The sequence below is a fragment of the Penaeus vannamei genome, chromosome 26 (genome assembly GCF_042767895.1).
Source record: "Penaeus vannamei isolate JL-2024 chromosome 26, ASM4276789v1, whole genome shotgun sequence".
In the NCBI taxonomy this organism is placed as follows: Eukaryota; Metazoa; Arthropoda; class Malacostraca; order Decapoda; family Penaeidae; genus Penaeus; species Penaeus vannamei.
Window position 1 is genome coordinate 23697415 of NC_091574.1, and position 25000 is coordinate 23722414.

General features: G+C 35.2%; 3 protein-coding genes across 5 annotated transcripts in view; 1 reads left to right on the top strand and 2 right to left on the bottom strand.

Annotated features, from left to right (window-relative positions):
* Nucleotides 1–6257: 6257 nt before the first annotated feature.
* On the bottom strand, nt 6258–9132 carry LOC113803624 (mitochondrial import inner membrane translocase subunit TIM14). The gene is made up of 4 exons (XM_027354424.2): nt 8968–9132; nt 7975–8109; nt 7344–7454; nt 6258–6958 (listed from the first exon to the last, which is right to left on the bottom strand). Exons 1-4 carry the CDS (start codon nt 8968–8970, stop codon nt 6857–6859), a joined length of 351 nt encoding a protein of 116 aa, XP_027210225.1. The 5' UTR covers nt 8971–9132; the 3' UTR covers nt 6258–6856.
* Nucleotides 9133–9674: 542 nt separating this feature from the next.
* Nucleotides 9675–19806, top strand: GluRS-m (putative glutamate--tRNA ligase, mitochondrial). Its single transcript, XM_027354423.2, has 9 exons — nt 9675–9735; nt 10063–10211; nt 10345–10775; nt 11045–11259; nt 11536–11755; nt 15292–15452; nt 18112–18293; nt 19020–19180; nt 19649–19806. Exons 2-9 carry the CDS (start codon nt 10070–10072, stop codon nt 19742–19744), a joined length of 1608 nt encoding a protein of 535 aa, XP_027210224.2. The 5' UTR covers nt 9675–9735; nt 10063–10069; the 3' UTR covers nt 19745–19806.
* A 157-nt stretch (nt 19807–19963) lies between these two features.
* Nucleotides 19964–25000, bottom strand: part of LOC113803622 (armadillo-like helical domain-containing protein 3) — an 18385-nt gene continuing 13348 nt past the window's right edge. For all 3 annotated transcript variants that reach the window (XM_027354422.2, XM_027354421.2, XM_070140201.1), the window contains exons 10-15: nt 24691–24923; nt 24328–24429; nt 24061–24161; nt 23728–23806; nt 23296–23412; nt 19964–22616 (exon numbers count right to left, since the gene is read on the bottom strand). In XM_027354422.2, the coding sequence (XP_027210223.1) occupies nt 22524–22616; nt 23296–23412; nt 23728–23806; nt 24061–24161; nt 24328–24429; nt 24691–24923 (725 nt within the window). In that variant the 3' untranslated portion in view covers nt 19964–22523. The remainder of the gene's footprint in view (nt 22617–23295; nt 23413–23727; nt 23807–24060; nt 24162–24327; nt 24430–24690; nt 24924–25000) is intronic.

Consider the following 25000-nt stretch of genomic DNA (forward strand, 5'->3'; position numbering starts at 1 on the left):
CCCTCCCAATTACCCTGCGGAGAACATGAATATTCCATGTTATTTTCATCCTAACGAGGCAAGAATCTTCTTCATCATTCATATTTAGATTCTTATCATACTGAAACGTTTCCTCCCAGATTTTTTGAGGAATCTGTATCTCTTTTATTTGACTGCTCTTAGAAGACTGGCCTCAACCACAGTCCAGTTTACCTTTGAGCTTGCCAAGTGGAACACTCAGTAAGCATACTGCCGATCAGCTGGACGAACTGGCGGCAGAGAGACGTTGGTGAATATGCATCTCCCACGCATGCAAAAATAGAACATATGGAGCGTGTGGATAAGTATTGATACCAACAGGTTCCTTCGAGATACGCACTGCAGTGGAGACATCGTTTTTCTTCTGTAAATATGAACATGAAACGCCACCGCAGTGTGTAAGAGGGTACAATGCACAAGAAGGGAAGCAGTTCTCTGTGAACAAAAATACCAAAAAGTGAGGGAAGACTGCAAGGTACTTAATGAATATGCCTAGTGAAAGTGGAGCCAAGTAAAATAGTTCTAGTAGGGAAACATAAAAAGGAATCGGGAGTAAGCTGAAGGTCTAAAAATCTGAGCGAAGGAAATGCACTCACACAACAATGAGAAACAAAATATCCAATGGTGTCAGAAAATAATTTGAGAAACAAACAGCTGACTGTCAGGAATTGAACTGAGAAAGCATGGCATTAGCTTCAAAAGAAAGTGAAATTCCTTCCTATATCAATTCTGTTTATTGTAGTTTGAAGCGTCGAGGTCTATCATTTGTGATATCTCGACCAATTTAGCGTCCCCCTCAATCCCAGGTTTAAAGCATAATTACATGCTCATATTTATTTCGAAGCAAGTCCCCTTATTAGCCACTGCCAGTAAACTAAATATTTCATAAAAATATAAACTGTAAATCGTACACACACATTACTGGTTTAAAATGCTTCTTTTATTTGAAGTGCATTAAATGAGGGAGAGAAAATACTCACTTTATGTTCTCGACCTATCCCGTGAACATAAATATGAAACCTTTCAATCTATTTGAATATTTTGTACGGAAAACAAAAATCATATTCGTTCGCAAATATGTAACCATTCATACAGGGTGCTTCTGTCCATTTGCCGTCCCCATCCAGGAGGCGGTGCATGGTCGAGTTTGGCTGAAGATGGTGTCATTGAAGAGCTGGGTCGAGGGGAAGATTTCGTCGCGAAGGAGTGAGGGGGAAGGCTAGATCAATAGCAACTCGAGGAGGTGTCATGGCGTCTGATTCTATTGTTTGGAAAAAAAAAGCACATTGGGTATATTTTGATGACGTCACAAAAGTTACGTATGCTTTGTGAATATGGTCGATCATTTTGGCCTTTTCAATTTTCAAAAAGGATGGAAAATAATGAATTTAATGGTTATTTTTTCATTGAACAATCATCAAAACAGGCGCCATGACACCTAGAGTTGCCACTAAGAGCTTTGAGGATGAGGTCTGGTGTCAAACAGGAACGGTCGTCGTATCAACAGTAGTTAGGGATATTTTGCAGTCGAATGATTATCTCTATAGTTTCATTTCTTGTTTTTTTTTTTTTTTTTTTTTTTTTTTTTTTTTTTTTGTAATTACGAAGTTTTGTGTTTCTTAATGTATGTCATGGGTTACTGTGCTTAAATCTCATGAATATAAACCATAGCGTCTTAAAACGGTGAAAAATGCATGTTTTGACGCTATAATAATGTTAACATATAAACACTTTTTACATACTGCACACTAAATTACCCTAGAATCACCGAAAACGAAGGGTAAGCATAGTTACCATAACCGCATACCAAGCTTATGTGATGTAACTTATATAATAACCATAACAATGTCTGCACTTCTCTTAAATGTTGCAAAACTATTACTTAATTCACAATTTTGTATAAATCCTTACATCACAATACAATGATTATTGATTACACACTCCAATCACTACCGAAATCACAGCTGCAGCGTCGCATTCGCGTAATTTGCTGTAATAATGGTATAGGTCTATGGTAATGGTTAACCTGAGGGTAGGCGGGGCAACGGTCCTCATGGCTCGAGTAAATGGAGCTTTGTTTTTGTATTGTTTACCATCGATTTTCTTGCTCTTGTATTGTCTCGATTTTGTTTGGAGCGAGTGTTGCCACCAAGTTCGTTCACTGGTGGAACATGGGGTTTTCCTATTCAAAATAAGCAAGAAACGCCACCAAATTGAAGGTCAATGAGAAGGATTTCGCAAAATATTAGAGTTTAAAGACACAATACACAAAAAAGCACATCTCTGGAAACGAAAAATATCAGAAAATGGGGGAAAAAGCTGTACAGTATACAATAACTACATCTATGCCTTTCCAGCGCCAGATCACATGTTCATGACCCATTAACACTGATCTCAGGCATGAGGGACAGCGGGAATACCCGGTACAGTCAGTGGCGTGTCCGGGGAATACTTAACGAATGACTCCCGGATTTCAGTCTTCAAAAGCACCTCCCCCCCCCCCCCCTCTCTCTCTCTCTCTCTCTCTCTCTCTCTCTCTCTCTCTCTCTCTCTCTCTCTCTCTCTCTCTCTCTCTCTCTCTCTCTCTCTCCCCCTCTCTCTCTCTCTCTCTCTCTCTCTCTCTCTCTCTCTCTCTCTCTCTCTCTCTCTCTCTCTCTCTCTCTCTCTCTCTCTCTCTCTCTCTCCTCCCTCCTCCCTTTCTCCCCCCCCCTCTCTCTCTCTCTCTCTCTCTCTCTTCCTCTCTCTCTCTCTCTCTCTCTCTCTCTCTCTCTCTCTCTCTCTCTCTCTCTCTCTCTTCCCCTCTCCCTCTCTCCCCCCCCCCTCCGTGTGTGTGTGTGTGTGTAAAAGAGAGAGAGAGAGATAAAGGAAGAGAGAGAGAGAGAGAGAGAGAGAAAGAGAGAGACAGAGAGAGAGAGAGAGAGAGAGAGAGAGAGAGAGAGAGAGAGAGAGAGAGAGAGAGAGACAGAGAGAGAGAGAGAGAGAGAGAGAAAGGCAGAGAGAGAGAGAGAAAGAGAGAGAGAGAGAGAGAGAGAGAGAGAGAGAGAGAGAGAGAGAGAGAGAGAATCAGACAGACAGACAGAGAATTGAGTAGGAGGGAAGACACGAACAGATCAATCCCATTTTACAAACCTTATCCACCCTTCCCGGCGCAGGTGATCAGCTCTTGGGTCTGATTACTTTCAACATTGGTTCGTCTTTTCAAATATTATTTTTTTTCCTTTTAGGCTTTACTGGTTATTAACGAATCTTTCTCTTCCTTTATCTTTCCCCGACTGATAGAAAATAAACTTTGCGAATTTGAATGAATCCTTATTTTTGAAAACCTGTAAATAGAAATAAATAGAAATGTAGATGGAATATACGCAGAAATACAGACTGAGAGAGAGAGAGAGAGAGAGAGAGAGAGAGAGAGAGAGAGAGAGAGAGAGAGAGAGAGAGAGAGAGAGAGAGAGAGAGAGAGACAGAGAGAGGGGGGGGGGAGAGAGAGAGAGAGAGAGAGAGAGAGAGAGAGAGAGAGAGAGAGAGAGAGAGAGAGAGAGAGAGAGAGAGAGAGAGACAGAGACAGAGAGAAATAATATAAATAAGGGATGGAAGGAGAAACGTAAGTCGTATGGTATACTGGCATTCGTTCTTGTCTCGTTTTCCATACCAATATTTTATGCATTATATAATAATGATAGTAATGATAATGGCGATAATGATAATGATGGGGATTATGGTGATAATCATGATAAAGGTGATACTATGAATAATAATGATAATAGTAATAATAATAATCATTATTGATATTATTGTTGATACTATGATATTAATGACAATAATAATAATAATAATAATAATAATAATAATAATAATAATGATAATAACAATAATGATAATGATATCAACAATGATAACAATAATGATGATTATAATAATAATAATGATAACAATAATGACTGATGACAATGATAACAATGATAATGATAATAATAATGATAATATTAATGTTGATATCATCAATGATGACAAAACAACAATGATACTACTACTAATAATAACAATAATAGTATCAATACTAATAAAGACAATAAAGACAACAACAACAATAATGATAATCATAATGGCAATGATAATGATAATAATAATAGTAGTGATGATGGTGGTAATAAAAATGATAATAATTATAATAATAATCGTAACAATTATTATATTAATAATAATAAGTGGTAATACTGATAATGATAATAATGATAACTTCTATTATTATCAAATAATAATGATAATGATGATAATAATAAAACAGCATCGATAAGATTACACATCATCATTACACTAAGATAATGAAACTTAAGAAGAATAACAGTGAGAACAAATATTCCAATGATAACAAAAGCAACAGTGATAAAAGAACAAAAAATACACAAGGAAAAAAAACGGCATCACTGTTTCTCTGCTTCTTACCCTTTGTCCATTTTTATCAAATCTTAATTTTCCTATTTACCTTCTTTTCCTTCTTACACCAGGTGCGGGAAAAACACATCTCCTGTGATGTTACAATACACGCTTTACAACAATATACGCAATCGTTAATGATTAATGGCTAAAACAAATTAATGTGCTAGACATCAGAGGTCATATAGCACCAAGGTAAAGTATTGTGGTGACAAGGGTAAAAATGAGTTCATAATTACGATAAACTGCGTTAGATGTCAAAGGTTATCGTGTTACAGGATAGCATGGTAGGGAAAGGGGTAAAGAGGGGGACAATATAAGCAAGGGTCAACATTTATACTTGGGGTATACTGAAGAAAGTGTTTGAGGAACACACATAGCGGGTATGTATTTTTAAATAGCGTAAGGACAATTCCACCGGTTCCATTTTGCCAAACCACACGCCGGTGCTAGCGATGAGGCCTTTGTCTGCAGTATTTGCAATAGTCTGTCAGAGTCTTCCGTCTGTTTGGCGAACGCCGTTTCAAGGCTCAGTGAGATTCATATTGACTACACTCGCAATTATAGATAAGCAATGATGAACTAAAAGGAAAAGAGAAAAACAAATTTACAGTATCTAGTAATGACTGTGACTGCAACCATCTTATTTCGTTAATTATAAGCTGAGAATTACCCTTTCGCTCTAAATGTGGTTCCATTGTGGTACATGAGGTTAATGTTTACAAAGCAAAATAAATGTGCTAAACAACTATAGGTGCGGTAGCGGAAAGGTAGAGAGGGTAAAGGAAAAAGTTGATGATTAAATGTGCTACAAGCCAAAAGTCGTACACTAGTTTAAGATAACATGGCATTGAAAACCGATCTATTTAAATAGAAATACAAGTGTATAGACCTTGGCCAGAGCCTAACTACTTACGTTTCATAACTTAAACTGTGGTCTTGGCAAATGCAATCCCAAAAGAAGTGGCGGAACTCACACTTTTTGTTTACGTCTTGTACAATTCCTTCAAAGTACTCCTCTCTGATATTGATTACATATATATTGAAATAACTATGACACTACGAATGGAGAACGTCTTGGTAAAGTTTTCATAATAAAATGTAAATTCAGTTCCCTCCATTACTTAAGCTGCCCTTTCATGTTTTATTATAATTTCTGGTTTAATTAATTGCCAATGCACTTCATGAAATATAATTTTAATAACTACTTCCTGGCACATTTGTAAGAACTTATTATACATATTCTGGAATGTTATATATAGTGTCACATACGTATTGGAGATTGAGATATATGGGTACTTTAGGGTGCTTGAAATTACACTTTAACCAGAGTTGTGAAGGGTATATCTTATGAAAGAATTTTCCCAGTATTTCTGTTACATTCTATTAGTGAGTATTCAGAATAACATTCTATACAAGTGAATTTACACTTAGCATGACATTTAAAAGTCGGGTGAGCTAGAAACTGGTCAAATACTCTATATGAATCAGCTTGTGGGATTCATAGACAATTGGAGATAACTAGTAACCACTTGTATTGCAAAGGCATTACTGTTGTGTTGCTTTTATGCGATTTGTACAAGAGCAACAATACTATACAAACAAAAAAGCCTGCAGATTCAAAGTCCAAAGAGTGAGTTCTCCTCTTACTTACCATGTTTTTAGTGGTGAATTAACAACACAGTTGGTAAAATGTTCTCCTGTATTTCTTGATGATGCAAATTACAAAAAACTTTGTTATCACTATTTAATTATTTTTTTAACACTACATTTCTTTAAATTTGTGGTCATCAGAATAAAACAAATTATAAATATATCTAAAAATATATTTACAGTAACATTTTAACATAAAAATGAAATGTAATATCAAGATATCTCACCCCTTTAGTAAACATTTGCTCATTTGCATACAATATAAATCTAGAACTACATTCCAAACCTTATAGCATCAATAATATTTCAATATCAGCATTTCAACTTCTGAAGATCCAGTCTGATGTCTCTAGCATGTGCCAGTAACATACAAGATACTGTGGATTCGGATCATATGAAAACATTGGAAGCTTCAACCATAATCTATGAGAATATTGTCTTTACAATATACAACTGCATGTAGAATCATATAACAATTAACCGAGTGAATGAACAAATTCTAATGTTTATAATATAATCAGTCACTTGACATTACCAATGATATATCCTCAGATATCACTGCCATCAAAATATCACCATTTAAACTATCTCAAAAATATGTTATACTTGACAACCAGTTACTCTGAATCAATCCCTCCTCCCCCCATATCCTAGTACCTCAGTTTTGTATCAGTGAAATCCAATGCTACAACAGTTTTTAGAGTAAACTTTTAGCTATGAGGGAAGTCAAAGTTCGCATTCTGGTGTGTATTTATTTGTCCAAGAGATCTTTTGCTTCGCTGAGCTTGGCTGAAATGTATGGAGATCCTCCTCTGTCTGGGTGGTTTGTCAGCATCATCTTCTTGTAGGCCATCTGTTTAAACCAAAAATGTGATATAAAAAAAGAATAAGCAAAGCTATAAAGAATACAGTCAAGAGAGGGAGGGTCAGATAGAAAAAACAAAAGGGATACTATAAAACACACACACACACACACACACACACACACACACACACACACACACACACACACACACACACACACACACACACACACACACACACACACACACACACACACACACACACACACACACAAAATCCTAAAATGTTTCATATGAGGAATTGTATGCCCCACACCTAAAATATCTAGCAGCACTCAGAAATATCCTTGCTATATGATTGTACTAACAGCACATGAAAACTAATATCTGACAGTATTACTCTAAATCAAAAAGAAAATAAAAAAACTAACTCACTCTAACTTTCTGCTGATTGGCATTGGGTGAAATGTTTAGAATAAGAGCAGCTTCTCTCTTTGTCATCTTGGGTTCAAATCCTCCTTTGTAATATCTACTGTTAGCCAGACTCTGAAATGAAAAAGATGAACAGGACCTATAGTTTAGTTTTTTAGAGATAGTACACATTACATTGGTAACACCTTTACTTATGAAGTCACAACTTTAACATATGTGAATTACAAATAAAGAATATCTTACTTATATAAATACAGTCAAATAAAAGTTTAAAACTAAAATAATAATAACAATAAATACACATTTAGCTTATCACCCACATAAAATGCTTCAATAATTCTAAAAGAATTGCACAAACTGATTCATATAGAGACCTACACTTCTATAACTAAATACCTCCACCAAATCTATACCTGCATCTGCATATAAACAAACCTACATATATATATATATATATATATATATATATATATATATATATATATATATATATATATATATATATAAATATATAAATATATAAATATATATATATATATATATATATATATATATATATATATATATATATATATATATATATATATATATATATATATATATAACAACAGTGATAAGAGGAGTTTTTCCATACCTTACTATCCAGCTTTGGCATGTTGGTAACTGCATCTGCCATCTTCTTTCCCAAGTTGGGCATTGTGCGAAGAACAAAACGAGCGCCAAATCCTACGGTGGCCAGGCCTAGGCCAGCCAAAATCATACCACTAGCCTGAAAGAAAAATAGTCATCATAATAGTAAATCTTTAGCTAAATCACATCTTATACTTACTGATACATTATGGACTTTCAAAACTGTAATTAAGTAAATGCTAACCAAATGGCAATTTCTGATATAATACTTCTAATTATTTCCTGTGTTCTCTACATATGGTACACAGATAGTTGATATGACTTCCAAAGACATCAATAGCTTGAATTTACTTTAGATATGAAGAGCTAGGATTAAAGCAAACATCATATGCATTTATAATTCTATTGTATTTATTAACAAAGAGCAAGATAAAAGAGAAATCATAAATATACAAACAGCCATAACTATTTTCCAACAGAACACTGATTCACCAATTTCATATTATAGATCAACAACTTCACTTCTTAGGGTCATATTATTTAAGTACTAGTTATTTTGGTTTCATGAGTATGAGTACTACTATCAGTGCATATTTTCTAAGTGTGTAACATTCTGAAAATAATCAAAATAATTCCTTAATCAAACAAGATTAAGGTGATGTGGATTTTGATTAGATATATTACTGGAGAAGAATACATTCAAATACTCAAAAACTTATTGTTTTGAAGAAATTTTTTTCATTATAATGCTCCTCCTTTTATTTGGTAGTCGTAACAACCGATGCCTTACTGAAAGATATTTACCTAACACTAATCATTTTCACTGATGCCTAATCAGACTGTACAAAAATTAAACAAAGCAAAGTCACACAAACCATCACCACTGCAATAAATCCAGTAAACGCTGCAATTACCACACAACTCACATCCCAGCTTCTACAAACCTCACTACCGCATATTTCACCACAAAATGCATATCTTCACTCCCAATTCTTACCATACTCGGGCCGTGGACAACCGCCTCTCTCTTCTCCTCCAGATTGACGGTGACTGGTTGAAGGCGATGGCAACAGCAACAGTTTGTAGTTTTATATAACTAATCTTTTCTGGCGTGCGTTTTGATCCGGAGTTTCGTCTGCACAGATAAACAAACCGTGGATTCGAGAAATTTCCGTTCTTTTAAGGGTGAAGGTCAATGTTCGTGCTTTTAGGATATGATTTACTTAAAAAAAAAGTCTTTTAGTTATATATCAGCATCCTGCTAATGTGATTGTCATAAGGATATAAAATCAACATTTAGTATGTTATAATATTGAAAAATAATCCAGTGAGTATACAGAATAAAATGTTTATGTGTTCTTAGAAAAAAATATCGTCCAGGTGAAAGTTGGTTGAGAAAATTAATACAATTGGTACATTGATGAGGTACTTAGTGTTTTGATTCGATTAGCATTTGGTATATATAAACCACAGCCATTCGAATTTTGATGAAATCGTGAACTAATTGTTGTCACCTTGTTACATCAGCAGAAAAGCATCAAACATTGACGTCGAATTCGAAAGAAGAGCTCATTGGCAATATGAACAAATAATGAACCATATCATACTATCAATAGGCGAAAGTAATCACAAATCTCAATAAATGAAGATAATTCACCTTTTGTAAGTCTACTTTCGTAAGAACATATCCGCGCATCCGGATTCAGTTACAAGAACTCTGGTTGTAAACAAATCGTCAGCCGGGTTCAAGGGCCAATGTATTTCGGTAAAATAATTATATCTATATAATATCTTTAAACAACTGTTGCCTAACTGATGCTTTACTGTACAACGAGTATAGGAGAAATATGATGTCTGGATATTAAATTCATGGAAACAATTATATATGTCATGTTTATCTGCACATTAAGTGCTGCCTTTTCAGTTGCCTTAATTTTTAGTTCATTATTACATGTTAACGAAATTTTTGTTAAGGTAGTAGGCTGGAAAATACTTTGTACATAGTTGTATTGTATTTACAATAGTTTGAAGGTAAATGTATATAGATGAATGGACTCAAAAGCCGTATATTTTTAATTCGTTTATTTGCCAGGTCTAGCATGACCTGGTTATCTCACATACGTCATGCCAGCAAGATCACACACTCCAGATGGCAAGCCGTGAGCACCCAGCTGAGGAAATTCTCATTATCAAATCAGATCCATTCTGAAGTTCGTGTACGGTTTGCTCCAAGTCCAACAGGTGAACAAGACATCATCTTTTGCATTAACTTTCAAGGTTGAATTAATCATTGTAGAGCAGGGCTTTAGATTTCCAATGATAATTAGACTCATGGTTTTTCTATCATATTAACAAGAAATTTGGTTTGTTCCAGGACATCTCCACTTAGGTGGATTACGAACAGCTCTCTATAACTTCCTTTTTGCGAAATCTAATAATGGGAAGTTCATATTGAGGATTGAGGATACAGATCAAGCCCGCCTAGTTCCTCAAGCTGCAAGAAAGCTTGAAGATATTTTGAATTGGTCCAACATTCCTCCTGATGAATCTCCATTACTTTCTGGTCCACGAGGACCTTATGTGCAGTCAGAACGTATAGAATTGTACCAGAAACACATACAAACTCTTCTTGAGAATGGATCTGCTTATAAATGTTTCTGTACGGATACGAGACTGGACTTACTGCGGAAAGATGCTCTCAGGCGACGAGAAACTCCCAAGTATGACAACAGGTGTAGGTCTCTTTCTTTTGCTAAGATTGAAGAATTTGAGAAGCAAGGAAGGGCACATTGTATAAGATTTAAGGTAATATAGTATTCTGTATTTTGAGATTTGTATTTTTATTTCATAAGTGATTGAGACTTTAATTGACTTTACATAATCTTAATTTCTGTGCAATGATAGAATTTGAAATGTTTACCCCCTTTTTTCATGTACTCAAGTTCTGCAGAAATGTTGAAAAAATTATCCAGTATATTTTTTATTACCTACGAAAACCACAAGCTAGGTTTTCATCTTTATGTAAGAGTAATAAACACGCTAAGCTTCATTTACTTCATTTCTTCATATAACAGTTGGAGGACATAACTGAGCCTTTCAATGACTTGGTCTATGGACCAATTTTATATAATGTGGCTCAGCAGGAAGGGGACCCTGTATTACTCAAGTCAGATGGATTTCCCACCTACCACTTTGCTAATGTTGTGGATGATCATCTAATGGAGGTTACGCATGTGCTGCGGGGTGTGGAGTGGCAGATATCAACACCCAAACATCTGCTTCTGTATAAGTATGAATGATGATTATAGTTGTTCCCTTCATGTTTTTAAAATGTCCTCCTCCTCTGCCTCCTCAGCCCCCTGTCTTTTCTTCCTTTGATATGTTCTTTGATTTATTATTATTTATTTGTGTAGTGATATAGTTTTGATTTACATTAATGTTTTGCTTTGATTTATATTAATGATTCACTTTAGAGCAAAAAAAGGAAAACCCTGAAATAATATTTTAGGAAAAAAAAGATGTCATCTGATACGTAATTACAAAGATAATATTACCTCCTTTGCAGAGCATTTGGCTGGGAGCCCCCACAGTTTGGACACCTTCCCCTGATCAAGAACAGGGATGGCACAAAGCTCTCCAAGAGACAGGGCGATCTACACATTGAGCGGCTCCGTGCACAGGGGTATTCTCCTGAAGCCATCATCAATTTTGTGACTGATATTGGTGGGGGTTTTGAGGACAGGGACCACAATGCACTGATGACTGTGGAGGAACTGACTGAGAGGGTAAGGGAAATCTATATTTTCTTCTTGCACTATGTCTTGTCCCCCCTTGTCAAGTGGGAGAATGTTAGAATGATAATTCCATATACTAGAACTCATATTGTAATGTTATTTTATGTGAATTTCAATACTAGGAAAAGAAAGAAAGATATTTGTAATGCATCTTTGAAGGGAACTCTTTCTTTCTTGTCTTCTGTCTTGTAGTTTGTGTCATTTTGTTAGGTGGGAAACATTTAGATTGATAATTCTATATATTGGTCTGATGTTTTTATGAGAATTTAAGTACTACTAAATGAAATGAAGGTATTTTTAATGGATCCTCATTTTTGTATTTCCCTTTTTCATTGACATAACTAACAGCAGGTGTAAAGTAACTATAGATCCAGCTATAAATAATGTATGTGTGAAAGTTTACATTCTTATTTATGCAAACCCTCTATGCTTTACAGGCATACATTTCTGTTGTAATCAAAGTAATGAAATAACTTTCCATGATATAGAATGAAAATATAAAATTGCATCTACATCCAAAGATATCTGCATCACTCTTAACATCTACATCCACATCATGGATGTGGATGCTATGTGGATGTCTTCAGAGAGAGAGAGAGAGGAGAAGGAAGATAGGTGAAAGGAGAGTGGAGAGATAAGAGAGGAGAGTAGAGAGTAAAGAGGAGAGAGGAGAGTGGTGAGTGGAGAGTTGAGAGAAGGGAGAGGAGAGTGGAGAGTGGAGAATGGAGAGGAGAGAGGAGAGTGGAGAGAGGAGAGAGAAAAGAGAGTGGAGAGAAGAGAGATGAGAGAGAGAGGAGAGTGTTAAAAGGAGAGGAGAGTGGTGAGAGGAGATTGGAGAGTAGAGAGAGGAGAGAGTAGAGTAGAGAGGAGAGTGGTGAGTGGAGAGTTGAGAAAAGGGAGAGGAGAGTGGAGAATGGAGAGGAGAGAGGAGAGTGGAGAGAGGAGAGAGAAAAGAGAAAAGAGATGAGAGAGAGGAGAGTGTTAAAAGGAGAGGAGAGTGGAGAGTAGAGAGAGGAGAGTGGAGAGATAGGAGACAAGAGATAAGAGATAGGAGACAAGAGATAAGAGATAGGAGACAAGAGATTAGAGATAGGAGACAAGAGATAAGAGATGAGAGATAAGAGATAGGAGATAAGAGATAGATGAGAGACAGGAGATAAGGGATAGGAGATAAGAGATAGATGAGAGACAGGAGATAAGAGATAGATGAGAGACAGGAGATAAGAGAGAGAAGATGAGAGATAAGAGATAGGAGATGAGAGATAAGAGATAGGAGATGAGAGATAAGAAATGAGAGATAGGAGATAAGAAATGAGAGATGAGAGATAGGAAATGAGAGATAAGAGATAGGAGATGAAAGATAGATTGGAGATGAGAGATAAGAGATAGGAGATGAGAGATAAGAGATGGGAGATGAGAGATAAGAGATAGGAGATAGGAGTTAAGAGATAGGAGATAAGAGATAGGAGATAGGAGTTGAGAGATAGGAGACAAGAGATAAGAGATAGGAGACAAGAGATAAGAGATAGGAGATAGGAGACAAGAGATAAGAAATAGATGAGAGATAGGAGTTAAGAGATAGGAGATAGGAGACAGAGATAAGAGATAGGAGACAAAAGATAGGAGATAAGAGATAGGAGACAAGAGATAAGAAATAGGAGATGAGAGATAGGAGACAAGAGATAAGAGATAGGAGACAAGAGATAAGAGATAGGAGATGAGAGATAGGAGACAAGAGATAGGATATGAGAGATAGGAGATAAGAGATAGAAGATGAGAGATAGGAGACAAGAGATAAGAGACAGGAGATGAGAGATAGGAGATAAGAGATAGGAGATGAGAGATAGGAGATAAGAGATAGAAGATGAGAGATAGGAGACAAGAGATAGGAGATGAGAGATAGGAGATAAGAGATAGGAGATGAGAGATAGGAGACAGGAGATGAGAGATAGGAGATGAGAGATAGGAGACAAGAGATAGGAGATGAGAGAAAGGAGACAAGAGATAAGAGATAGGAGTTGAGAGATAGGAGATAGATGAGAGATAAGAGATAGGAGACAAGAGATAAGAGGTAGGAGATAAGAGATGGGAGATGAGAGATAGGAGACAAGAGATAAGAGAGGAGATGAGAGATAAGTGATGAGAGATAGGAGATGAAAGATAGGAGATAAGAGATAGGAGATGAGAGACAGGAGACAAGAGATAGGAGATGAGAGATAAGAGATGAGAGATAGGAGATGAGTGATAGGAGATAAGAGATAGGAGATGAGAGAGAGTGGAAAGAGGATAGGAGAGTGGAGAGTGGAAAGGGCTAAGTAAATAAATAAACAGATAAATGAAAGATTAAATTAAAATTTCCTTGTTAAATACCATATAGACACTGAAATACAGGTTACAGCCTGGGGGACGCAAACGATTGGTCCCCCAGAGATAGGAGATAAGAGATAGAAGATGAGAGATAGGAGACAAGAGATAAGAGACAGGAGATGAGAGATAAGAGATGAGAGATAGGAGAAGAGAGATAGGAGACAAGAGATAAGAGAAGAGACAAGAGATAAGAGATAGGAGATGAGAGATAGGAGACAAGAGATAGGAGATAAGAGATAGGAGACAAGAGATAAGAGACAGGAGATGGGAGATAAGAGATGAGAGATAGGAGACAAGAGATAGGAGATGAGAGATAGGAGACAAGAGATAAGAGATAGGAGTTGAGAGATAGGGTATGAGAGATAAGAGATAGATGAGAGATAAGAGATAGATGAGAGATAAGAGATAGGAGACAAGAGATAAGAGATAGGAGATGAGAGATAGGAGATAAGAGATAAGAGATAGGAGATGAGAGATAAGAGATGAGAGATAGGAGATGAGTGATAGGAGATAAGAGATAAGAGATAGGAGTTGAGAGATAGGAGATAGGAGACAAGAGATAGGAGATAAGAGATAGGAGACAAGAGATAGGAGATGAGAGATAAGAGATGAGAGATAGGAGATAAGAGATAGGAGATAGGAGTTGAGAGATAGGAGACAAGAGATAGGAGATAGGAGATAAGAGATAGGAGATAAGAGATAAGAGATAGGAGATGAGAGATAGGAGATGAGAGAGAGTGGAAAGAGGATAGGAGAGTGGAGAGTGGAAAGGGCTAAGTAAATAAATAAACAGATAAATGAAAGATTAAATTAAAATTTCCTTGTTAAATACCATATAGACACTGAAATACAGTTTACAGCCTGGGGGACGCAAACGATTGGTCCCCTTCCTGTATCCCTAGTAACGCGGATAATTGAAATAGTAGTTTAATTTGACTGATATTTTCTTTTCTTTATATCTTACTATAGTAGGTATATATTTTTACTCACGTCTTAGTATTGTAAAGTTTCAGCTATCTGTGATGGTTAAAAGTATTTGCATATGCGTCTGTGTCTACAAATATTGATAAGTGATATACTCATCTTTATCTTCAAATATTGAAAAATAAACATCTGCTTGAAAGTGTAATGTTTTGAAGTAGTTCTCCTTCATGTTTCAGTTCTGCTTGTCTAGGGTGACAACTAATTCTTGTCGACTTGATATGGAGAAAATTAATTGGTTCAATCAGATGGACCTTCAGAGACGACTACAGATTGCAGGAGAACGAGATCTTTTAGTAGACGAACTGCGGCATCTTGTACAAACCACTTATGGAATAAGGTTGGTGTCCTTGGAAAATTTTGAATAGCACTTCCCTCCCAAAACCTAGCTCGTTGTCGTTATGGGAGGGCTTAGGAGACGAGGACTGAGACCCAATGTAGAGGATTACACCTACCTTGGCCCTCAGCCCTTGCCTCAACTAATTTTGCTTAGTTCTTTCTTCTCTTCCCTCCTCTTCCGTATCTTCTTTATTCCCTTCTTCTATCCCATTCCTAAGGTGTGAGAGCCGTGCTGAAAGGATGAAAGGCTGGCTTTGTGTCAGTCACAAATGGCCTCTGGGAGCCATGGGCATGTTATATAACCATATCTACCAATATCACCTCTTATCCCTATTCCTTCCCCAGTCACAGGTACAATGCAATTTATTTAATTGCTCTACCTTCTTAACCTTTCCCACTTATTAATCACTGCTCTACTTCATTTACTTCCCTCCTTTCTCTTTTCATTAACATACTCTCTTACAACACCCTCTAATCTTTGATATATAACACCGTCCCCTCTCCCCGGATTCTTCTCTTACTCTTCAACATCTATCTCTATTCTTCCTTGAACATTTTTCCTATACCTTCCCCAGTGACAGATACACTGTAATTCACTCGAATGCCCTACCCTCCGCTTTATACTAATTTCTGCTCTAATTCACTTGCTCCCCTATTCCCCCTTTTCACTACCCTACTATCCTATAATGCTCTTAAACCTTTGACATCTAACACAAATATGTTTTATTGTAATCTTTAACTCCCCTTTGCCCTTTCTGATGCAATGCTTTACCATAGTGCTACATGACCTTTGATGTCTAGCACATTTATTTTCAAACATTAAACATTAAAACAGTGAAGAACACTTGTGAACTGTAGTGCTTATAATTTTTTCCTTTTTTTATGAGTGTTACAATCTTGGCATAGAAACTGGTAAAGACATATGCAATAGAGAAAAAGAAGTTTCAAAGATTTTCTTATATCTGAACCAACACTGAACAGCATTTCCATTTAAGGGGGCCGTCGCGCTCGAGAACAAAGTTCTTCAGTTATGATCGGATATTTGTGATTTCTTAATATGTTATACATACATATAAAGTGATAAACACCACCAAGTTTCGTATAATTTGGATAAAAAATAATAAAGTTATTAACGAAAAACAAGTTTTTGAACAATCACAGCCTCAATGGATAAAATGGCATTTATCCATTGAACAAATTTGTTGAAAAAATTACCACCTATAGTCTATAGCAAAGACCAGAGTTTTAAATTTCGTTTTAGATTAGTGGGAATTTATTTTTTTCTAAATGCCGTCTTATAATGAATTTTAAAAATACTGATAAATGTTGACAAAAGTGTAGTTTTGAGATAATGGGCTCTGAAATTTTGGATTTCTCTCGATTATTATTATTATTATTATTATTATTATTATTATTATTATTATTATTTTTATTTATTTTTTTTTTTTTAGAATTCTAATCTCTGCGGCAATCTTGCTGCATTCTGTTGCATTCACATGGTATTCTGAAGTGTAGCTGGTACATTGTCCCCTCCTTTTGCCAAGTACTAATGGTAATAACTGCACATAATTGTGGAATTACCGCTTGTCAACACAGGTTTTCCAGTACCTAACCTGGCCACGTGAGGTATTTAAATGTATAAAAAACTATTGAAGCTGTGATTAAGGAGTATTTCTGATCATATTACGGTTATTAAATAATAGAATAACATCTACAGTTAGTATTGTCCCCTTACTTTGTTATATGGGCCTACTCTGCAATATGGTGTTATGGAGGTAGGAGCTGACAACCTTTCTCTCTGATTTTCGGGTGGAATTTTGTCTCCCAGAGCCCCAGGCTTGGTGATCAGCTGATGGGTAAACAGAGTTGCCAGCTAGCTACCAGAGAATTCCAAAATAAACTGAAAAAAATATGAAAAAAAAAACAAATTTGTCAAGTAAATTTTCATGGATGCGACATTGTAAACATAAGTCATAACTCCAATTTTACATATTTAGCAAAAATATTACGTCACAAGATTGCCAAATCCCACCAGATTACAGGAGATTAAAAAAAAAAAAAAAGATTATTTTTGAAAATTTTCGTTACAACGGCCCCCTTAAAGGGAGTACCTTAGTGTCCCTTCCTGCTTTATATTTTGATCACACTTATTGTATCAGTATTTAGATACCTTTGGACAGTATCTTAAAATTCTGCTGATTCCTTCCTAGTCATCCTTAATCCTTAATTTCTTGTAATTTTATTATATTCACATATTCTCACCATGCATTATTATTTTTTTTACCCCACTGACATGCAAGCTAAACACTTGTCCTCAATGCCAAGTTACCAGGAAAATGTAGTGGTGCTTGTATTATTGTTTTGTGCAGTGTCTTTGCACGTAGATGGCTCTACAAGTGTTTAGCCAGGAGTCAGCTAGTAGACCTTGTGACGTCACCTGATTTCACCATTCCTTGAGTTTGTGAGGTAGCACTTGTAACTGGTTCATTGGTGACTTAGTACTTGTGGAGCCATCTATGTGTAAAGACAATGATAAAATAAACTCATAATGGGCATAGCATGTACGTACGTGCCATTCCTGCCAGCATTGGGTTAATATGTGCTTTACAGTATTTACAGACCTTTACCCATCTGTTTTTTGCATTTTTTCTTATTTCCAGTCATAGGTGTTGTGCTACCCAAGAGAGTGTCCTCACCACAGAATATCTAACAAGTGTTTTGGTTTGGGGTCAGCAGAGAATTACAAGACTTGATGACCTTACTGCCCCAGAGTTCACATATATTTGGGTCATTCCAGAGGAGCTTCCACTTGACCAGCTGCCGGAGATGGCGTGCAGTCATGGTTGGTGTTGGATGTGCTGTTGCAGTGATATTAATTTAAGTTCAGTTTATTTTGGATATTAGACTAGGAGTCACCATCTTTACTTGTAATTTTAGAGTGGCTTTTACATTTGGAGTTACTGGAGAGGTAGAGTTAAGTTTCTAGATGGTAGATTTTCTTATTAAGACAGATAGCCATTCTTGAACTGTTGCATTTCTTTGTTTTTTCTCCACTTACGAGAATTGGTTAAGTATTGGAATTAATTATACAGTTCACTGGACTGTCATTTAATGGTAATACACCCAGGTAGATGACATTTTGCCATGAATATTGCTGTGAATTAAACACTGGGGATAGGATGTTAATATATATTATTTTAGTTACTTGAGGAAACAGCTTGCTTTTATTTCCTGAGACTATTGACATTTAATTAAATGATACAAGGAGTTTAGTTATCTTCCATTGTGGAGAGCAATTCATGTTGATCCAATCAGTATCCAAATATTATGTTGAACACCTTAAATATTTGCTTGACAAGTCTTTCAAGTGTCCACTTAACTACAGATGTTAAACCTTATTTGTCTGCTTGTCAGTCTGAGATCTTTGATGAATGGTACAGATGTTATGTGGATTATATTGTCAACCTCATTTTGTACTGGTAAATCATTTACAGATGCAGATATAATGTCTATGTATGATATTCCTTTTTATAGATACACCATTAAGATATTTGTATTTGTCTTTCAGCTGATGTTTTGCAGTATTTTCTAGAGACTATTGTTGTCATGCCACCTGAAAAATTTACAAAAGAGCAGATCCCAAAGTATGTAAAATTGGTGGCAAAGTGGTTCTCGCTGAAAACTCCAGTTCTGATGAAGCTGTTGAGGATGGCTATCAGTGGTCAAAAGGTGAGGCATCGGTCTCGTGACATATTGGTTGCAGAATCTTTCTTAGAAAATAATTGCACAGGATAGGAAACATGGCCAGGAAATATACTAAAGAGATGATTCACTTCAGAGCAGAAAGGTGGTCAACTTTTCATGGTGCATAAATGAACTAGATTGGATTTTCTTTTTTCATGCTTTTTTTCCCCCCTAAAATTGATGACATTGGGTACAGAGAGATGCCGATATTTAATGCAGCTCATGAAAGATAATGAAATTATTAGGTATCATTTCACTTCAGAATACAAATGCATAGCCAGTCAGGTAGATTGTTGGCAATTAAAATTACATTGTCAGAGCCCTCTTCAAAGTATAAATGGGTTGCTTAGTTGAGAGAAAAAAAAAGTAACAGAACAACCTTGAAAATATTTAATTATCTAAGCAATGACCATAATACAAAAATCAGTAACCCAAGTCAAATTTATATTCCAGGAAGGACCACCTGTGGGAGAGATGCTATCTATCTTGGGGAAGGAGACGACTATAGAGAGGCTTAAACATGCCTATGCATTACTTGACAAGAGATAACTGTGTATCCTTGGAACACATATAGTTCTAGTGTTGTGTATAGTAAAAGATTTTATTGGAAATTTTGTTTTTCTTTGGTATTAATTTTCATTTACAGTATGACAGGAGAAAATGACAATTAACATTCATATAATTATAGTTGGTTTGAATTATGCCATCATGTTTGAAAACAAATGCAGTTTATGCAAGAATGAAAGAATGGTAATTCATACTGACTTGTTCACCATAGAAATTTATTTTCAAAATTTACAGTATCAAGGTCACATGTTATTAAAATAATACCTACTACACTCTCCTATGTATAAATATTTTATATATAAATTTATACATTACATTTGAAAATCTGTCATAGCAAGCTGTTAAAACCTAAAGCGTTAGGGATGTCTACAGCTCTCTACAAGCTTTTTCTTTGCTTTCCCATACCAAGTTCTTAAGCCTTGCTCTTGCTTTGGTAGATGTTTTGTTTGTATAGGTAATAAATATATTTCCTTCAATTAATTAGCATGAAAGTCAAAGTGTCTCTTATGGTACAAATCATAAGTAAAGTATGATCAGTTTATTTCCATTTACAAATATATATATATACACATACTGACAACTTCAAAGACAAATATTAAGACTCTACCTTTGGTAAAGTGTTACAGTCAAATCCAGGGATAATGTAACCATAAAATAAAAATATATAGATTCTCTCCCATTTCGGGTATCAATCAGCATTCAAAATGCTGACCAAAACACAACACAGACATTTACATTCAATTACCTTGATACAGCTCAGAGAAAAAAAAAACAAGCTTTATATACATGCAGGACATCAGCTTATCAAAGTCAAAATGAGACAGAGTGGGGGAAAAATTGTTCAAGAAAGAGAATAGTCAAAATCAGAATTTTTTTGAAGTCCATTATACCAGCTAATCAACAAAAGGATCTTAAGCTGATAATCTGAGACAATATGCAATACATTATAGAGAGATTTACTGTCTTACACTACACTGAAAATCATCATCCCTTCATTGATGCTTTTCTTGCTATTTCTGGATAGTTTTTAAATTCTCCAGTGTAGTGTAATGGTAAATTTACCTCACATATGACTGCTCTTCACTATACACAGTATTGCCTCTTAGGTGTTTATACTACGAGCAAAATCAAATCATTGATAACTTAATTACACATAAAAGAGAGGTGCATCAGCCTGAACACACAATATATGCTTTGACTTTCATACAAACAAGATGAATAAGAAAAAATTAACCAGATTCTCCATGACACCTTATATCATACCAATAATAATAATCAAAAACAGAAATCCACCTTAACTAGCAAATCAAAATCAGCATCCCATTTTCCCTTGAACAACATTAGGTCATGATTAATGCCCAGTGCAACTAGCCTGTTTCATGAAAAGTATAAAGGCAGCATCACACTAGTAACATTTTTATTTACAGATATTTCTTAAATATTTGTTTTCTTGCATCATGAGAAAATACTAAGAACTCGGAACATGGACAACACAGTTGAAGTCACCTATTTTCTGAATCCTAACAGATTAATTGGTCCTTTTTCAAGATGCATATCCTTACTGCAACCATTATTATTATTATCATTATTATTATTATTTTTTACATACGTAAGTAAAATCTCAAAAGATCCTCCTAGAAGAATGAGGATAATACACATAATTTAAAGCAGGGATATTCGTAGAGTGTATGTCCCTCTCCAAACATGCCAGGCTTATTCAGGAAGATGAACTAGCTGTAACATGATCATGATAATCTTAAAAAGAGAAGAGAGGAGAGAAATGAGAGAGAGGGAGATGACCTCACCATGTCATGTCATCACAGTTATAAGTACATAAGCAAAAAGTGAGCTAGTGTGACACTGTCTCGGTGATCACTACAGACTGACAGGTGCCATTAGATCTGCATTCCCTTTTGAAAAACACATTAATTCAGTAATGAGAATCGGTGTTCATTAAAAAGAGCATAAACCTAACAGACATTATCATGACCTCTACACAACGTTTCTTTTTAGCATTTTACACTTCTTTGGCTGGAAGATAGTTAGAGGGAATCAATAGCATACTTTACTACCCTTGTTATAATACTGCAGTGAACTATGATGCTGTTGGGGGAAAAGACTAATATACTCACTATGAAATTTTTGGGGAGGGAGTGAGAGAAAAAAAAAAGAGATGAATTTGAGTAAAATAGTTATAAACATAATATTATCTATACAATTTGCATATGACAGAGAAGGGCTAGTTTTGCCCTTATATTTTTTTCCTAGAAATACAGAGGATCATTGGAAGACCCCTCTGTATGTAACTGGCACTTACAGCTTTAATTACAAAGAAGGAAGACTACTCTAATGTATGAATGAGAAAAGAATTAAGGTAGAATTCAAAGAAAAAAATAGAACTGTATATCTAAAGTTGTTCTCTACTGGAACACAAAAATATTCTTAAATTTTGTAAAAAAAAAAATAATAATAATAATAAAAAATAAAAAAAATAAATAAAATGAGTATAAGCCACTTGTACAAAGACTCTGCAAAGGCCATATCCTTTTGTGTAATAGTCTTGATTACATTGTGTTCACTACTTTATTTATTTCAATGGGAAATGTTTTTCCCAATTCTGGAATCACCTATTACACGTCCCCTCTATTTATTCCTCATTTTATACTGAAGAACACTACATTTTTCCTTTTCAGAAAAATAACCTCACCATAATTAATAGCCACCCCACTGCAACTGCAAAATCTTCACTAGTTTATAATATCTATGTTGACTGGCTCAGTTCTTGTAATATTGTTAAGTTTTCAAAGGCGCTAAAATCAATGCTTTGTCTCGTATCGCTGAGTATGCTTCTTACCTGAAAATAAAACATATCAAGTTACTCATAAGGATGTAAAATATCTGAAAGAAAATTATAATCATGTCATAAACTGTTTAATTTATTTGTATCATTATATGCTTAAGCAATGGTCATCATTATATGCATAAGCAATGTTCATTAACAGTTCAAGATAAAAACGAATGTACACAGAAAATAAAATGCTGGGGTACTATGAAAAGAATTAACCCAATGATGCCAGGATGACAGTTCCATGCATGCCACGTGCACTGTGATTTTATGATTAATTTTGCTTACACACTGTTGGCTCCAAGAGAGCTTAGTCACCTCGGAGGTAATTACCAGTCCTACCTGATCTCATCTGTTTACCCTTTTCATTTAATTTTGGAAAGATTTTTGTATCACATTTCTTATTGCTATTAGTATTATTAAAACACCACAGTAATCAAAATGTTAGAAAAAACAAAACAAAACAAAAAAATATATATAAAAACAATAATAATGATATCAATATCATGTGAGGTCAGGGTACACTTACTAACTGAATCCTTGGTACTTCAGCACTTGAGTCATTTATGTGTAAATAAAATTCACAACACAAATTGGAGCGGACATTGCAATTACCTGTCTCCATTGGGTTAAATACTTCTTTCCTATACCTTCATATGCAGCTTAAAACAGCACTAATAGCCCTTACCATGTTTGTGAAGAAATTAGCATGCTGAGGCTTCTCGGCATATTTTTCATACTGATCTAAACTGTCATGGAGTTTGAGGGTGAGGCTGTCATAGTTATTTCGGACCACCTCTAGAACCTATATTTTTCATAAAGATAAAACAAAATGAACAAAGCTTTAATATACAGTGCTTCCAGAAATAAATAGAGCTGTACAATAGTGTAAAATATCCTGGCAAACATTTAATAAGAATTGTCACCTGTTCTTATTACTGGACTACTTCCAATACAATTGACATTTTTATGTAATATGCTGGTATTTACTGTATACTGTGAATTGTTATGAAAATATTTGGCCTCCTACATATACTGTCAATCTATTTGAGTAAATGTTATCATTTCTTGTATATAAATATTTTTCTCCACCTTTATATTACTTGCAAGTTTTACCAACCTGTTCTTCTGTTAGTGTTGATACTCCATGTTCCTGACTCCATTTGTCTAACTTGGGGGTGAAGTGGTTTATTATTGATCTGTAACAAAAATGGTTGTTTTAATTTGTTGTTCTGAAGAAAATCTTAGAGGCAAAAACAAAACCTGTTTTCATTTACTTTTAGATATCTTCTAAGATAACACAGTTTAAAAAACTAAAGAAACCAAGGCAAAAGTTTATTCTGATGAAAAAGAGAACCAAATTAATATAGACTGAAAAGAAATAGCAGCAGTTCTTACATTATTTTAACTGTTCACACAACATCGCTACACTCTCTCCACATCATGAACTCACCTGACATTGCCTAGTGAGTTTGTGAGCTTTTGTGCACTTTCTTTGTAATCTCCATCTGTTCTTGAATATCTTAAGCTCATGGAGTACATGTTCTCAAATACCTGCAGGTTAAAAACAAACAAAAAAAAAAAGTAAAAGTTAATTACACTTTCAGAAGGAAAGATCTTTATCAAGTACAAAAGAATCAATTGTTCATTGTATTTCCAAGTGTCATGCAAGAAATTACCTCATGTCCCTACATGATACATGACAATAAAGAGATCTAACCTGGTGCATCCTCATGATTTCATAGTAGAGCTCATCATAGCTTGATGGCGTTGAGAGGAAAGTGTCACCGTATGTGATGAACAAATTGAAAATATTCATGACCTGTGTGGAGATGCTTATATATTAACCAGACAAGTAACATATGTGTGAATTAATTAGTAATTTCACCACAATTATGAACACAGATGATAATTTAATGTTAAAATAAAATAAATATCTTGAAAACCCCATTACAAACAGTCAGAATACACACTTTATGAAAAAGATTTAACAAAACAAAGGAAAATTAAATCATAAGCTACTGCAAAGAAAAAAAATATATATATATTAGTGAGAGAAGATAATTCATTGCTATTCGTTTACCTGATGTGCTAACTGGAAGATGTTCATTTTTTTTGCCAGATATGCCTCATTGGTGACAAGGAATTTGGCAAGAGCAATCAGGGCTGCCCACAAGTCTTTCCAGTTGTAAGGCAGTCGGACTGAGTTACGCTTTTGGTAGCAGAGGAGACGGTGAACAATTCTCACATTCAGGAGGAACAGCTCCAGGGGTAGTTTCTTCATCATATGAGACATCATGAATTCTACCATTACATCTGAGAATATTAATTGGTTTTCAAATTAGGTTGGACTTACCAAAAACTTATAGCCTCAGAATATAGTGGAGCAAACT